General features: G+C 43.0%; 1 protein-coding gene across 1 annotated transcript in view; it reads right to left on the bottom strand.

Annotated features, from left to right (window-relative positions):
- Positions 1 to 15,155: 15,155 nt before the first annotated feature.
- The window catches only part of Alpk1 (alpha kinase 1), a 109,750-nt gene continuing 106,685 nt past the window's right edge, over positions 15,156 to 18,220 (bottom strand). Inside the window, exons 13-14 of the mRNA XM_032897354.1 lie at positions 17,117 to 17,303; positions 15,156 to 15,760 (exon numbers count right to left, since the gene is read on the bottom strand). Coding sequence (XP_032753245.1) covers positions 15,561 to 15,760; positions 17,117 to 17,303 — 387 coding nt within the window. The 3' untranslated portion in view covers positions 15,156 to 15,560. The remainder of the gene's footprint in view (positions 15,761 to 17,116; positions 17,304 to 18,220) is intronic.

Below are 18,220 nucleotides of genomic sequence, written 5' to 3'. Positions count from 1 at the left end.
TTTGCATTTCCTGGCTAATGTGAATGGACCAGCAACAAACATGAGTGGGTAGATACCTCTGTAATAAGATATAGAGTCCTTTGAGAATATGCCCCAGAGTGCTGTAGCTAGATTCTACGGTAGAAGATCTATTTTCAGATTTTTGCAGGAGCTCCCACATTGATTTCCATAGGGGCTGCTCTAGTTTGCACTCCCACCAGTAGTGAATAAGTGTTGCCTTTCCTCCGAAGCACTGACAGCCTCTGCTATCTGTTGTTTTGTTTTGTTTTGTTTTTATTTTGGCCGTTCTGCTTGGGGTAAGAAATGTGAAAGAAGCTTTAATTTAGATTCCCCCGATGAGTAAGGATATTGAAAAATTTTGAAAGTGTTTCCCAGTCATTTGTGTTTCATCTTCTGAGAAATATCTGCTTAATTCCATGCCTTGTGCTTTTTTTAAAAAATGTTTATTTTATCTTATGTTTTGCCTGCCAGTATGTGTATGAACCATGTACCAATGGAACAGGAGTTACAGGGAGTTGAGAGCCTCCATGTTGGGGTAGAAATCAAATCTGGTTTCTGCAGAGTAACCAGTAACCAGTGCTTGCTGAGACATCTCTCCAGCAACCCCAAGCCCTATTTTTCAGTGGGGCATTTGGGTTGTTTGTTTGTTGTTTGTTTTTGATTTTACTTTTTAGAGTTCTTTGTGTGTTCAGGATACTAACTCAGTTAGATGTATAGCTGGTAAAGATTGTCCTTCCATTCTATAGGCTGTCTCTACATTTGACTTATGGTGTCCTTTGCTGAACGAAATATTTTGAGTTAGATGTAGTCTCATTTGTCAATTGTTGGCCTTCATGGGCTACCAGGGTTTTGTTCAGAAAGGCCTTTCCCGTGTCAAAGAGTTCAAGCTTATTCCCTAATTTCTCTTCTTTCAGAGTCCGGATATTGGGTGTTAATTGAGGTCCTTAATCCATTTGCAGCTGAGTTTTATACATAATGAAAGACAGGGATCTAGTTTCTTTGTCTTTTACATGTACCTCTAAAGTTCTATCAGTACCATTTGTTGAAGAGGCCATCTTTTCTCCAGTGTTTAATTTTGGTCTCTTGGTCAAGCATCAGATATCTGTAGGTGCATAGATTTATGGCCTGATCCTCAATTCTTTTCCAATAATAATCACTGTGTCTTTTTTTTCCCTCATAAATGCATCTGCTATGCCGTTTTCATTACTATAGCTCTGTAGTATAACCTAAACTCTCTGGAATGCAGATACACCCACCAGTTCTTTTGTTGTTCAGAACTGTTTTAGCTGTCCTGCGTATTTTGATTCTCCTGCTTCAGTCCAGAGTATCTGCAACTCCAGCTGTGCAGTATCACCCCTAAAGAGTTGTCTAATCTTGGGAGCGTGGGCTTGGGGAAGTGAACTTAACAAAACTACATTGGGAAAGGAGGTAGAGTAATACAACAGAATGCTACTCTTAAGGCTTAGGGTGTAAGTCAGTAGTAGGGTGTTTGCTTGGCATATGCCAAGTTCTAAGTTCATGTCCAAAGTTGCACCAAATCTTTTTCAAACACCAACCAAAACTGTAAAGTCCTTCACAGACATTATTTTTAAATTGTATGGTGTCTTTTTTTTTTTTTTTTTTTTTTTGCTTTAACTTTTTATTTGTGGAAATGCCAAGGCTCCAAGTGGCCAAAAGGACTTAACTGGGACCAGTTTGCTAGAGAGTGGCAGATTTAGATGCATTTCTGTCTAATTTCCTAGACACAGAGGTCTGAAAGTGTGTGTAAGCAGTAAAAATGTACCTGATCACCAACTGAAGTTTACTGGCCACTGCCCAAATGGGGAAGGACTAGACAGGACACGAAATTCCAGGAATCATTTCCGAGAGCAAGTGTTTGTTTACCAATTTCTTTTTAAAGTTTTAGACTTGGAGAAGGAGAAAGGAGATAAATTATAGAAGCTGGGCATGGAGCTGTAATCATGAGGTGAGGGTGCTGTTCCATAGCTCCCATGCAGAGGAACCAGCTGCCTCTCTAGTTAAGCCCTTTGTTTATTGTGACAGGAGCAAAACACTGTGCTTAGTGATGTCTCTGTCAGCTGGGTGTGTATCAAGAGGGAGAGTTCTGTGGTCATCATGTCTTCATCCGTTTACTCCCTTAGAAAACATACACAGCAAGGAATATGTAGTCTAGAGTTTAGTCTGTGGAAATGTGAAACAAGTCCGTAAGAGCGTTTTCCTAGGCTTCCTATGTTGAGGAGATGCCGCCATTCCTTTAGAGAGGTTGAGACCCTGCAGTTTCTCACGCTTCCATTGCTAAGCCTGACGAGTGTTACAGCACCCATCAAGAGCACTGCGTCAGGAGTCCCGGAAGGCCGTGAGCTCAGTCTCTCCTCGGTTATCCTAGCCGTCCATTCCAGAAACCATCTTTTGGGTGTGGCTTTTTGCTTTATTTTTTAAGTCCCATCTGCTGAGATCGATGGCAAGGCTCACCTCTCCTTAACACTGAAGAAAATGCACTTAAGATAAACGCCCCTAACTGAGAAGCACCTATCCACAGTCAGCATTTTAAAACAGACTGGAAAACAAAACAAAACAAAAAGTTTAGGCTCAGCAATTAAGAGCACATACAGCTCTTGAGTTTGAGTCTGAGCACCCACGCTGGGTGGCTTACAACCACCTGTGACTCCAGCTCCCGGGTACCTGACATTCTCTTCCGAACTCACTGGGCACTTGAATTCACCTGCCCATACTCACCTCCCAACACACGCATCATTAAACGAGAAATAACCAACATTCAAAACAATTCTTATCAGTTTGAACCTAGACTTGGGCTTCTCTGGTTCTCTGAGACTTAGTGCTTTTGGTAAATACGGTTTTGGCATGAAGTGACTAAGGGGCACAAGATTTTGCAGGGGCGTAAGAGAAATGCTCCAGCAGGGAGGAGTATGTAATTCGCCTTTCCAATAGAAGACACCACAATAAATAAGCAGTCCATCTCCCTTTTGGCAATTGCATGACCAAGCCAGAATAATATTTCCAGAAAGCATCATTTTCTTCAATCCTGAAATGTCTATTAAGATCAGTGGCTGTAAAGACATTAACTTTCCTTTTACGTATTTTTCAATTTCATCTTTTAAACAGTTAAGATGCATGCTGGTTAGAAAATGTTTGTAATTGGATCCTTTTGGACAAATCTTCAAAAGACAATCAAATAGATAAAGGTTAATACATACCAAAAAGACCAATGACTTCATTCCGAGTTTCATTTTAATCATATATGTATATATATATGTATGTATACACACATATATATGTATACACACACACACACACACATATTCCCCTGCCTCCTGAGTGCTGGTGTCAAAGGTGTGGGCCCAACTTTAATCAAACTTTTAAAAACATGAATGACAGTCTTTTGATGTCTTGGACAATTTAGAATTGTCTGTCCCTGGTCATCAACTATAATTTAGCCACTCTAGTTAAAACAGTTGTAGCCCTAAATAAGTTGGATCTTAAACGACAAGTCTTTCTGGTCACCTGCCTATCTCCTCTCCGTTCGTGAACCAAGAGTGCAGAACAGGAAAAGTTCCTCCTGCAGACTGTAGAGTAATTTGTCCTTGTACATAGTTATGTGGAAAGATGCTTAGGAAGAACTCTTTGTTGATTCAATGTATCCCAGCTCAGCCAGAGATGAAGGGCACTTTGGTGTGGAGAGAAGACAGAAGGCGGGGCATGGGCTCAGGTCTCTCTCAGAGCCCATGTTGCCAATGAGCTGAAGTGTGCAGCTTTGACTATCCGACACTATCTTAGTTTATCCTCAGTGGTACTTGTCTGTAAGTTCTAAGCATTTTCAACTGCTTTGGTCAGGACAATTGTAGTTTTGAGTCTTTCAAAAACCTCCACGGCTTTACCGTTCTGAACTTTTATGCATCCCCATTGTCAGGTCTGCTTAACTTGTCTAGGTTGATTCTGAGGCGGGCACGTCGATGCTGGTGTGTGGGTCCAGCCTAGCCTTTTGCATGGGTGTGCCCTGGAGGCTGGGGAAGGATACAGCTGGCCAGAGGCTCCTGGCCCTCTTCTTCCACTCTCTCTGCTGCAGGTGGCTCCGTGACTGCTGCCCAGCCCAAGGGAACACAGCCCACGATCCAGGTGCTCAGTCCAGAGAGAATGTCCCCTATTGAAATCATGTTGGGAACATGGCCTCTCAAAGCCAGTCGCTGTGTGTTCTTCTGTTATGTGGAAAAGACCATGGCGAATGTCTAACAAAAGTCTTTAAACAGCCCCTTTCATTTTTGGTGATTTGTGTAGGGGGGAAGAGTTTAAATCTTATGACTGTCTTTAACAGAGAAAAACCTATGAAGTCCAAGGCTGACTCTTAATGATACTGTGTACTTAAACACGGGCTCATATAAAATATGTTGTATGTATGTATACCCTGTACATGTTTTACATTATAGAGAATAAAAATTACTCAAAAAAATCACAAATTAGGATGTTCTTTGACTTAAAATCCCTACGAAAATAAAAACTACTTTAAAAACATAATGAAAAAAATTTTTTAGTGCTGTTGCCTAATATAATAGAATCTAAAGAAGATACAGAATTATTTTTAATCAGTGTTATTTCTGGTAAGGTTTACATGTAAGATTCAAATTAAACCCGAGAAATCTTTAGTTAAAAAAAATTATTTATTATTTATTTAGTTAAAAAAAATTCATCGGAAAGTAAAGGCCTCTTCTTGCATCGTAAACTTTAACTGATATAATTATTTCTTGTGACAGGGAACACTCTGCTATTTAACTTGTCTTCTAGCTTTTGGACACTCTTCCTAAGAGCAAGAGTAGCTGTTACATATTTGATTATGTAGAAGTAATACTTGGTGTAACTTGGTTATTGGCCTCTGCCTCGGGAAATAAAGGCTACAGCGTGTGTCTCACTGCGAGCTCGCGTCTATAAGAGATTTATAGAAAATGTGATTAGCGTGCGACTAGGACAATAGAACAGCAGCCTTAATAACTGGACCCTGTGTGCCTGACAGATCGGCAACTTCCTCAGATGAAGCCCAGTGCCTGGGGGCCAACGGCCGCTCATTTATTTCAGCAAATTTAAATCAATCGTGGAGGAGATCTGACCATAAATTGTGCGTCCATCTCTGGTAATCAAGTTGGCATCTTCAACAGCAGAGACTTGTACAAAGATTTCACAGCTCCCCTTTCAAGCCGGGCTTCTCTTTGTGCTAGCCCGTGCAGGGGAATAAAAGTGGCGCTTCGCTGTGAAATAATGTTCTTTTTTTCTGTTTCCTTCGCACGTTCCCAGCCTTACCACCTAGTAGTCGAGCCGAGGGTTTCCAGCTTCTGGGAAACTGCCACTTAACTGCTTGAGGGGGGGATTCTTTTGTCTGGGCTTTGGAACAAGATAACCGACTTAATCTTCCTAGTAACACGTGAATCGCCATGTATCATTTTAATCTGTAAAACACTAGGGCTGAGTAGTGTCACATGCTGATTTTACTTTTCTATGAGAAAGTGACTCCCTGGCTCAATGATGAATTGCTTGTTCCCTTTAAACAACAGTCAAGATGGTGAATGCCCTGGGGTGATAGACAAGAGGGTGCAGTGGGAACCAGTGCAAAGCCGACGGCCCGGTTCAAGTTCACCTGACAAAGCTGGGGCGGTCTGCAGGCCGCAGTCCGGGAGAGGATTATTCACACTCGCATTATATTTCTGAATGCATTTTCTCTCCCGTGCAGCTGCAGAGCTCCAGCACACTGAAGGCTTATGCACCATAATAAAGAGATTTCTTTTCTCTCTCATTCTCTCGTTTCTTACGTGTTACACCTAGTTTCTACGGAACGGTTCAGGCTGGGGACGCCTGTATATCCAGACAATACAGAACGGACACGTTCTCGGAACAATAGCCCCGTTAAAGTCAGTGATGCTAGCCTGATGTTTCTGATCTCAGAAGCAGTAAAGATGAGATCTTCTTAAGTTGAACTTAACTCCCAGGACTCAGTTTTTTAAAAGGAAATTCTACATATGCAAAAAAGTGAGAGAGTAAAGTCGAAGTTAGTTCACATTGGAGAAAATGACAGTGGAGTTTCCTGAAGTCTTCCCTGGGTTCTCAATGTCTGTCTCATGGTAAAGGACGGGGAAGGAGGTTCGAAAGCTTCTACTACTCTGGCAAACGAAGTTTCCGGTAGAAACTAAAGGTTGGATTGAGGACATTCTGAAGTTTTACTTCGTTCCACCGCCTGGCTGCAGAGTAATTTTCTCAACACCACTGGCTTCCTTTCTGATTGCTTCTTGCCTTTGTAGCAAGAGGAGGGAGCAATGGGCACTCAATGAACAGGAGAGCCGCCACGAATTGCCACCAGGCTCCTCCTTCCTCGAGTTTTTCATCCTCATATTTAAACTCGATAAGCTTTAGGCCCAGTACAGCCTGGCAAGATGTTCAGCCATGTCCCTAAGGCCCCCAGTGGTCCTATCCCATCCTTTTTCCCTTCCCATACTGGTCCAGGTTGTGTCTGTATGAACAGCACAATGTGGGGGTGATGGTGTAACTTCTAGGATGGGGTGTTACATGCGCTATAGTTTCTGTCTATCTGGCCTGGGATTTCTCACTCAGCCTGAAGCAAACTGTCAGGTCCTATGGAGGAGGAGGAACCAAGAGTTCTGATCCACTCTGCCAGCAAGAGAGAATCCTACTACCGACGGCTGTGTGAGACAGTAGACGCCAGTTTTCCAAGCTTTCTGATGACTACAGCCCCACTGACATCCTGAGTGTCACCTAGCAGACCCCCTAAGTCAGAACTACCTCCTAAGCCAATCCCAGTTTCCGATCTCTGCAAACAGCAAGGTAGTTAATACATGCAGTCTGGTGGCCTTTGTAATTTGAAAATATTATTTGTGTTAGTCATAGCATTAGATAACAGAAAGGCATTTAGAAATCAGATGCAGTACGGATAATTTGGTCCAATCTTAGATTAGCATAGATGTTGGCTGAACAGCGGTGGCTATGCGGTTAGTTTTGGAGCTTAAAGAGGCTTCCATAGGCTGTGATTGGGCCTGGGAGAACCAAGGCTCTTAGGGAAGGTGGTTTCCTCCAGAAGCTTTGTTCTTCTCCCCTTCATTACTTTTGTGTTGTAAGAATGCACAACAGAAAGACGCAGATAGCTGTGCTAATTAAGCCAATTAAGAGTATGAGTCCTGGGCTGGAGAGATGGTTAAGTCAGTGGTTAAGGACACTGACTGCTCTTCCAGAGGTCCTGAGTTCAGTTCCCAGCAACCACATGGTGGCTCACAACCATCTGTAATGGGATCTGATGCCCTCTTCTGGTGTGTCTGAAGAGAGGGACATTGTACTTACATAAATAAGATAAATAAATAAATCTTAAAAAAAAAAAAAGAGTATGAGTCCTTTCCTAGCTGGTGACCAAGATGGGCTCATGCATCGAAGTCTCCTGGGGTTGAAGCTCAGAGATACAGTGTTTTAAAGCCAAACTCACAAACAGCATAGCTCACAGCAAAGTTGGATGAGGGTCTTGGTTCTGCTAGGACATAGTAATTACTTCAGGCATTCCATGACTATTACTTTTGCCCATACCTTCTTCAGTTAGTTTGAATTAATTAGTTTGGTTAGTACATCGGGACCATGGCCAACGTGATGGGAATCTCAAATGTGTTGCCAAGGCAGATAACGACTGTCTGAGGCAGAGGGCTAAGGAGAGGGCTAAGCAAACATGAAACAGAGTCAGAACAAGATGGGGTTACCTTAGTCACTTCATTGTGACTTTCCCAGGGAGATGTAAACAGATGTCTATTCACCCCCGGACATAGCACCATCTACTAAGCAAAGCCATTACCCCACTCAAATCTAGCTTCGTGTGAGTTAACTGGGAACACGGCTGACTCAAAGCCAGCTACTGCCACCAAAAAGCCTACCTTGTCATGAGTGATGGCTGTACCCTTAGAGCTAGCTCTCTGAAAGCTCTTCCAGTCTGATCAGAGAGTCCCAGCAATTTTAAATGCTTCTGTAACCCTGGGAAGGAGGCCTGGTGAATATTTAAGTTTTAAAACTTCCAAAGACTGTAAGTTTGTTTACCTTCTGAGCCTTGCATATGGAGACGGAATGACAAATTTGTCTGAGTCAGCTTATTTTGCTTAAATTTCCTGCAATGACATACTTACATTGTGTATGTATGTAACTATGTGCACGTGTGTGTATGTGCATGTGTGTGTATGTATATGCATGTGTGTGTTTATGTGTGCATGTGTGTGTGTATGTGTGCATGTTTATGTATGTATGTGCATGTGTGTGTGTATGTGTGCATGAGTGTGTGTGTGTTCATGTTTGTATATGTATGAAGGCCAGAGGTTTAATCATGAATCTTCTTCTCATACCTCATCCTTTTTGTTTTGTTTTTTGTTTTTAGAATGTTTGTTTGTTTTTGAGACAGGGTTTCTCTGTGATAGCCCCGACTGTCCTGGACTTGATTAATAGAACAGGTTGGCCACCAAATCAGAGACCCTCCTGCCTCTGCCTCCTGAGTACTGGGGTTAAAGGCGTTGCACAACCACGTTAGTCTTCCCCATGTTTTATTATTTTTTTATACAGGGTCTCACACTGAACCCTGATCTTATCGATGTGGTTAGAGCTCACTGGCTGATGAGTGACCTGAACCTGCAGGAATAAGAGGTTTGAGGAAGAGGACTAGGGATGAGAAAATAGAAGGAGACAGAAATCTGGGGCCAGGAGATTTTTCAAAGGCTGGTGGCTGTGCTAAGCAAGCTCATTAAGAAGGGCAGCCCCTAATATAGATACTGTTTGTCGGGGAAAATGGGACAGAGTCAGCAGAAAGCGAACTACGCAGTGTTGGCAAGGAAATACATGATTCCTTAGACATAGTTGACTTAAGTTTGATGACCACATCAGCGGGGACACTTGGGTTCCCAGAAGCCACAGCCTTGACTCTGTTAATGTCCTAGTCTTGGCCCTAGACTGAACCTTGCCAAGTCTGTGCCTGGGCAAGGACACAGCACTAACATTCCCTTTGTCCTTGTGTCAGGGCCTCTGAGAAAACCTTGGATAGTCCTAACTCCCCAACCCCTTCATGCCATTGCTCCATCTCCCATATGTGGCAGCTTGAAATATCATGGGCTGGATGTCTCATGGTTCTTGTAGGGCAACATACTGGACACAGGATGGCTTGTCCTCAGCTCAGTGTCTCACAGGGCTCAAGGAAGTGACCAGACTGGGTTCTCACCTATCTGCAGCATAAGCAGAGGAGAATCCATTTCTAAGCTTGTCAGTTTCTCCTCAAATTCCTCAAAGTAGAGAGCGTAATAAATAGCATATTGGAGTCCGATAGTATTTTCTTCCATTGGATTGCTGAGGATACTTTAAGAGTCATAGTTTTAAAAAATTCTGCAATAAGCATGTTTACATCCTAGCCCAAAATAATATGAAGTGATCTGAAGGTGGATATGGTGGATTATCCTACCACTTGGGAAACTGGGGGCAGGGTGTGCTGGGAGCCAGACTGACCCAAGACTTTCTTAGGGGCCACGACAAAAGGACAAAAGAAGCATCAGTTCTGTGTCCTTGTCCATGAGTGGACAGGCCATTCTAGTAGGGCCTTGGAAGGCAGCAGTGCTGAGAGCACTGTAGACTGTGGAAGGCCAGCTCATGAGGTTTCAGCATAAAACAGTATTAGCAACTTCTCTAGAAACTGTTCCTGTGATATGTTGTCAAAGAACCTGACTGCTTTCTTCCCCTTTCCTAAGAACTTGTGTGAGGCGAAACTAAAAACTAGTCGACTAATTTCTTTGGTGGAGGCAGCATAACATTAAATCTATGGCATGGTTATTATTATTATTATTATTATTATTATTATTATTATTGTTGTTGTTGTTGTTGTTGCTTTATTGTTACTATTGCTTTATTATTTCAGGGCAGCATAACAAATCTACGCCATGGGTATTATTATTGTTTTAATTAAGTCTATGTGTATAAGTATTTTGTCTACAGGTATGTTTGTCTACCTCATACATACTTGGTGCTCTCAGTGGCCAGAAGAAGGAATCGAATCAGTCCCTTGGGACTGGAGATACAGGTGGTTGTGGGCTGCCTCATGGGTTTGGGGAATTGAACCTGGGTCCTCTGGAAAAGCAGCCAGTGTTCTTAATTGCTGAGCCATCTTTCCAGTCCCCCAACATAGTTATTATTAATGAACGTTATGCAGATCTATAATGAAAAAGAGCAGGTGAGGTGGAAACACAAAATGCATAGTTTGAAGACAAAAAGAACATTACTGAACTTAAAGGCTGTTGAGAGATAGACCATTACTGCTGCTAGGAGAGGCCTCCCCTCTCGGCCTTGGAATAAAGACATGGATGCTCTCAGGGCAGGACCCACCCAGCTGAGCTTCCAGCTTAAGGGCTTTTCTGCTGCTGGAGGGCAATTTCAAACAAGAGCTGCTATGTAGGTTTAGCCTTTAAAAATCTGCATCGTTTAGGGTTCTTAGACACTTCACCCTCCCTTTTAGCCAACCGACTGACCGGAGGCAGAAGAAAAAGAATGTTAAGGGAGTTCCTTGGGGTGATTCCACTCTTCATTGTCAGGAAACCAACATTCCATTCAATAACAGACACTAAACCTGAATCAATACCAGTGAAGCAATGCCAGGGGCACGAGCCTACAGAAACAGCAAGGCTCTACCAAATCGGCATGAGTCAGCAGAAGCAGCCCGAAGCAGCCAGAAAACAGCCATGAGAAGTTCTTTGGCAAGTTTCTCTCTATGAAGTGAAGACAAGGGAAGACCAGCAAAAACCAGCAAAGAAGCCAGCCCAGCGAAGACCAGCCCAGCCTTACAGGGCATAGCGATACAAGAGCGTCCTCTCACTGTTTGTGGGGTTCTATTTATGTTCTTTCTAAACACTGTGTGCCCTCTCTCAGCAAAACATCACACGCCCTCTCACAAGACAGTGTCCAAGGAAACATCACGTGACAGAACTGAGTTGTTAAAGAACCCAGAAATTTGCACCTCATTGCCGCCAGCGGGCTCAGAGGGTCAGAGCTCATTCCAAACCGGCCACCGAACTTGACAGTGTGGTCCAAGTGCTATTGGCTATAGAATCATGAAGGATGCAGGTGGAAAGGGATTGTGAATTCCTTCTCTGGTTTCAGAGAGCTGCTGAGGCCGGGCAGTGCATGGCAGGGGAGTCCCTGCCTGAAAGTCCCCAGAGGCTGTTGTATGGCGATGTGAAAGTGAAGGAAGGCTGCAATGGAGACCTGTATTGGTTACTTTTTTATTATTGTGATAAACATCAAGACCAACACTATTAATAGAAGAGACAGTTTATTTGGGCTTATAGTTCTAGAGGGATGATTCCGCCATGGCAGGAAAACATGGTAGCAAGCAGCAGGTACGATGCCTGGAACAGAAGGTGGGAACTCACATCTTCAAACACAAGTTGAAAGCAGAGACAGAAAACTTGAAATGGCATGAGATTTTAAAAACTCTCAATGTCCACTTCCAACGACACTTTCCCCCAACAAAGCCACACCTCATAATCCTTCCCAAACAGTACCACCAACAGGGAACCCAGTGTACAAATGCTCAAGACTATGGTAGATGTTCCTCATTCAAACTACTAAAGGGCCACAAGGTGTTGACAATGGCAGAGCTGTGAGGTATCTGACAAGGAGGGCAGCTTACAGGAAGTGGAACCAGCCCAAGAGAGAGATGAGTGATGAAGTCAGGAAAGCTGCAAGGGTTGAGACATCTAAGCCCTGTGAAGTGAATGTTCAGACGCGAGATCTGGAACTGTAGAATCCAATGCTTGCCCTGACTGACTTCTGTCTTGTTTTGGTCTAGGTATTTCCTTACTCTGCCCCAATTCCTCTCTTTGGAGAAGGTAATGAATATTTTGTGCCATCATGTATTAGAAGTATGTAATTAGCTTTTTATTGAGTCTTAGAAGCGACTTTGGACTTTGAAACAGTAGACACTGTGAAAGACTATGAGGACCTTTGAGGCTTGATGAAATGCATTTTGTATTATATGACCAGGAGCCTATGGGGACACTGAGTATGATGTGGTGGCTGAAATGGGACTATTCCTATAGTTTGGGTATTTGAACACTTGGTATAGTTAATGGTGCTGTTTGGCGGTGGAGGTGGAGGTGGTCAGGTGATGCGAACGTTTTGGAGGGAGTATATTGCTGGAGGTTGGTTTTGAGATTAAATTCCTCATGTCATTTCTAGTATATTTTCTTTGATTCAGTTTTGAGGTTCAAAATGTGAGTTACTTTCCTTCTCTTTCTTTCTCTTTTCTTCCTCTCCTCCCCTCTCCCTCTCCCTCCCTCCCCCCCAGTCCTTCTTCTTCCTTTCTTGTTGTTTTGAGACAAGAGATTCTTTGTATAGACTATCATGAAACTTGCTCTGTGGACCAGGCTTGCCTCAAACTCACAGAGATCCACTGGCCTCTGCCTCCTGAGTTCAGGGATCAAAGCTTTGCACCACCACTACCCAGCTGAGAGTCCTCAGTTGTCTGTCTGTTTCATGCTTGGCTGCTTTTTGTCATGTTCCACCATCATAGACTCTTATCCTTCCACAACCATGAACCCGAATAAACTTCTCTAAGTTGCCTCGGCTGTGGTGTTTTAACACAGCAACAGAGAAGTGCCTAGAACATTTTGTTTTCCTGGTATGATTTTAATTACACCTGTGTGCCCGACAGCCTCAATTCATCCTAGTAAATTCACCCTGTCTACTCCAAGGAATGCCATTTATTAGCCTGTGCTGTGTGGGGTGGCACCAGACAGATGGTGTTTACTTATCTACCCAGGGACGTGGTCATCCCCTACCTTGACCTGGAGCCAAAAGTTCTTTATAAGACAGAATCTACCTGGGCAAGCCTGAAAAATGAAAAACCATTGTTTTACAAAATATGGAGTGACTCAGAGAAGGGCATAGCTTGACGACAACAAACATCCACGCTGGTCCCAGCAAAGAGGGGAGCAGGAAGTGGAGCTGCAGTGGATTGGGATAGGACTGGCCCACGTCAGCATGGTCCTTGGCTATGCACCCTGAACAGAGGCTCTACCTGCTTCCCAGAATGAGTCCCCGGGATGCTGATCGAGGGGATTTCTGGGTACCACCATCATCTGATGGCTCTGCTGGCCTACGGACAAGGGATTTGGAAACCAGAGGGGAAAGTAGCACATTTTATTCTAGAAGGAGCTGTTCATATGGAGGTTTGCTAAGTCAAGTACACTTTTAACCAGGCCCGGATCCCACAGGTAGGGTAAGTAGATTTCCTTGGCCTACACTTTTCCCTGATTTGGGGGGTTTGAGGGTGAATCTGAGTTCACAGGCCAGCAGTTCTTCTCCACCTCTTCAGAGAGAATAGCATTGAAAAAACTGTTCTAACGACCAATGACTTTCACAGTAGGTTTGACTCATGGGCATGGACTCAGGATTACTTACCTCAGTTCTATGATATTTAACACCTCTCTGTCCGTTAATGGCCTTTCTTGTTGTCACAATCACTTCGTACTCTCCCCACTCCCTCATTAAGTAAGTACATATTGTATTTTTTCTTGATTTTTTTTTCTGTAGGATTTTACGCCGTTGGCTACTCTTTCTTGTATTTCTTTTTGATTAGTTTGCTAAAAATCTTGATCACCCTCATCTCTCTCTGTTCACTCTTCATTTGATTTGGAACTCCTTTCAATTACCTTACATTTGTGAAAAAGTATGGAAATTAGGAATCTGTGAAGAAGTACACGGAGTGTTATAATCTAACCCATGTGCCCCTCATCCGGCTCCGTGCAGATGCAAGAGAAAGATGATGCTCTGTGCCCTCCCTCACTGTTTCGCTCTCCTTGGCTTGGACTTCATGACTTGGCGACTTCGTCTAAAGCTCAGTCTGTATTCAAAGGTCCTAAATGTCCTCAGAATGCTATTTCAGGCCGGAGTTATAGTCACACTTTCAGCGAAGACATTGATTTTATAAATTTGGAGTATTATCAAGCAATAAAGAATAAAATCTTATACTAGAAGAAAATGGATGGGGTTGGAGGTTGTTCTTGAGAAAGGGCTTAGAGGAATTCAATTGTATATTGAAAGGGGCTGCTTGGTGTTCCCAGAGCTGCTCTCCACGTGCACACCCCTCAGGACCCAAGGCTTTGCAGCTGTTGCAAAGTCCTCTCATGCAAGGGAAGATAACCTGGCCCAGGCCCAGTGAGGAAGGAGTGGGGCCCTGGGATCCTAGAAAGTGATATACTCAGAGCCCTGGGAGGACCTCCAGCACCGGGGCCCTGCCCATTCTGCTGGGAGCTGTTTCTGTTCCAATAAGGGTTGTAGTTTTGGTGTGCGACCTTCTCACCCTCCCTGCCCTGTGATGTCATCCAATGCTTCTCTTTTCTTAGTGGCTGTCCATTTTCCTTTTTCCACTTGTTCACTCTCTCTTCCTTGGCATTTTTGGCTGTCACACCCCTCCAGTCTGTCACTCTTGCTTCCTCTTCATTCTAGGATATACAATTCTCGGTCCATCCTTCTACACAAACTCCATTGCAACCCTTGATGACCACCCCTTATCCTGGACTTCCTTAGCACAGTACGTGATGGTGGGTATTGATAGTCAGTTTGACAAGACATAGAAATATCTAGGAGACAAAGCTCCAAGCCTGTATATGAGGGAATTCCTACATTGTGTTAACCCAGGTGAGACGACACACCTTAAATGTGGTGGTACCACTGAGCATTAATACAATTCTTTCAGCAGGAAGGAATTGCCAATCTTGTGTGAAGAAGACGTATGGGGAAAGCAATAGGCTGTGGTGACCCTGTGGTATGTGACCACTCTTCCATTGCACCTTTCATAGATAGAAATACTAGAAGAAAACATGGGAGAACCAGAAAGAAACCCAGAACACAGAAATATCTGGTACCACACACAAGCATGAAATAAAGGTGAAGAAGTCATCTCAGTCAAAAGAACAGTCTGTATGGACAACAGTTTTACAAAATGGCAAATATTAAAAGGGAAACGACAATTGAAATCTTTTCAGGAGCCTGGGTGTTTTAAATTTACAAAGAACTCTTTGGTTAATAAGAAAGCAGCAACAGTATCAGTTTTAACAGATAAAAAAAAACTCTCCAAACAGACCAAAAACCCAACCCAACCAGAACCAATCCACAAAGCAACAACAAAACAAACCGAAATCACAATGGCTTAATGACACCAGTTTGTTTCCAGCTCAAGTTTGCATCCATTGTGGGTTGGTTGGGGACCTTTTCCATGTTGTCCTCATGCAGCTCAGGACCCTGAACATCATAGACAACTGTGAGGCCTAGGACAGCCTCCAGACATGCCCCTGTGTCAGAGGGAACAGGTCTACAGGATCTTGTCCTGGCAAGCAAGTGTAGGCCTGAAATCAACACTTGTGTATTCCTCTCATAAGTCAATAGCTGGAATCATCCGTTGGCCCAACTGATCAATACGTCAACACTTGCCTCACTCTGTATTCCTGGAAGGAGGCAGATTGGATGCTAGGCTCCCAACCCACTGCCTATGTCTTACTTGTTTGCTCTAGTGAAGGTCTCGTCAGAGAAAGACGATGGCATATTTCATTACAGCTTGCATGTTGGTTATTAAAGAAGTAAAATATGCCCTGCTTTCCAAAGTTTGTGGTGACGTCTCTCTGATCTACAGAGTGAATCTGAGGATCTGTGAGATAGATGAGGCCTTTTCCATTGCCAGTCACCCAACCTAAAAGAGAACAAATACATCTGAGCACCATATACCCTACCATATACTTCAACACTCATGCACACGCACATGCATGCACACATAGGCATACACACAAACATGTGCAAACATGCTCACATGCACATACTCACACATATGCACAAGCACATGCACACACATGCATGTTCATACATACATACACACACATACACACACATACACACGTGCACGCTTAAAGAGATATGTTTAAAACTTGATCAAACCGTGATTTACATTTAGTATATTTCTGCCAAGGCATTTGAGATGCATATCCTAATTACTAATTTAAGGAAGAGAACTGAATACTACGTTGTAACATAAGTATGACATACTGAGATGCTGAATAATCACAGATTTGTAAAGCATAACGTTCTTTAGAATTGCTAAAATCTCAACGTTGAACACTTGTCTTGATTTTGAAGTTTCTTTATGCCTTATTCACTTAGTCCTGTATTTGCTGGCCTACCCCACACTTAGGTATTGAGTTCAGGAACTGTACATTTTTATATACTAAGTGCACAGTAGTGAGTGAGAGAAACAAAGATGCTTGTTCCAATTGAGCAAACATTCTCATGAAGAGAGACAGATAATAAAAAATGGATATGGAAAAGACACTATGACAGCTATTACTGCCATGGAAGAGAAACTGAGGATTGAGGGTCTCTTGCTAGAATAGTCTCTGACATGAATTATCACAAATACAATAACAAAACAAACTGAAAAAAGATCACTAATATTAATGCGGATTTTAAGAAACCTCAAATTTAAGTACACACAACTTCCTGTTTCATGATTCTAAATATGAAACCCAATTTTCAGCTTTCAAGATGCAAAAAGGGCTAAAGAAAAAGCAGGGATGATTTTAAATTCAATTAATTAATTATTATTAATTTGCCTGTGGAGGCCAGCAGGAGTGTTGGATAACTTAGAACTAGAGTCACAGTTGTGAGCAGTGAGCCACGTGGGCACTGGGATTGAACCCGGGTCTTACATAAGGACAGCGAGGGCTCTTAACCACTGAGCCATCCTCCAGCCCCGTGGAAGAAATTAAGAGAATTTTGAAGTGAAATTCAGTAGTAAGAAACTTATTCCGCTCGCATCCACTCAAGTGAGCGGAAGTTTGTGGGGACCGCTCTGCGACTGAGCCCAAGAGACCACAGGCTCATGGATAAGGAGGTGCCTAAGCCACTTGGGAAACCATTTGCTGTATGCAGTGAAATCAATGACCTAAATTCTAAACAGTAACCTGCACATAGCATGGCCTATGATATATGACTCATGATTAGCGAAATCAGTTGGAATAGTGAGAGTTAAAAAATGACCCCTTGTTTTACCTACCTTGTAAATCAACCACAACATGTCTGTGGTTAGAAAACTCGTAAGAAAAATGGCCATAGGCCAAGCCGTATTCTGTAGCTTTGTACTCGGTCTTGACGACTTTGGTGTTATTTGATAACTTGACGAATTCTCCCAGGATGTAAGGCTCCACACTGATGCACCCCTTTATAGTCCTGCCTTCCAAAATCTGTAACATAGAGATGGGAGGTAGTATTCACGACGGTGAGCACCACGGTCTCTGCAGAGGGGTAGATCTCTGTGTGCACTGAGGTTCTGCCATGGAGATTTGCTACTCTAGACTTAATTTTCTCAGAGCTAGGTCTAAGAGGAATAATAACTGCTCTTTAGTTTTGTCAAAAGATTTAAATGATAAGACAAGTACAAAGCACCTAGCATTACCCGTAGTGTAAAACAGAATCTACAGTAATTATTGTTCCTAGACTAATCTGCTCACTCAAAAAAATTAGGTCACAAGGGCTAGACAGATGGCTTGGTGGTTAAGAGCACTTGCTCTTCCAGAGGGCCAGAGTTCAATTCCCAACACTCATGCATTGGCTCACGTCTATAGATTCAGTCCCAAATGATCCAACACCCTCTTCTGGCTTCCGCAGGCGCAAAGCACATAATGGTGCACAGACAAACAATGCAGACAAAATATTAATGCACATACAAAAAATTAGAGCACAATGACCTGGTCTCAGGCTGGTTTGCCAGGGAGTGTGAATGGATCATGCCTTGGGACTAGAGGCTGATTATTTACTCATGCATTTCTGTATGGTGACGTTGACTTAGAGGTTAGTATCAACGCCTGTAAGGTGCTTGCCTACTTTCTGACATGAAGATACAAACTGGATGATACCTATAATATAAATACTTTAAAAAATGAGACAGAATATCTCTAGTCAATAAAAAATTACAGTTATAAATGCAGGGAAGATCCAATCTATCTGGGGAAACAGGTACTCTTGATCCAAAAAAGAGAGACCAGGAGGGAGGTTTGCCTTTCTCTCTCTAATGCGATGTTTAGTGAAGAGAGATTGGTTTCAATGTCTCTGACATCCACGATGGAAGAAGGCAGGTTGGGCTGAATCTAAGAAGACAAAC

The sequence above is a fragment of the Rattus rattus genome, chromosome 3, assembly GCF_011064425.1.
Source record: "Rattus rattus isolate New Zealand chromosome 3, Rrattus_CSIRO_v1, whole genome shotgun sequence".
Lineage (NCBI taxonomy): Eukaryota > Metazoa > Chordata > Mammalia > Rodentia > Muridae > Rattus > Rattus rattus.
This window is presented reverse-complemented; position numbering and strand designations above follow the sequence as displayed.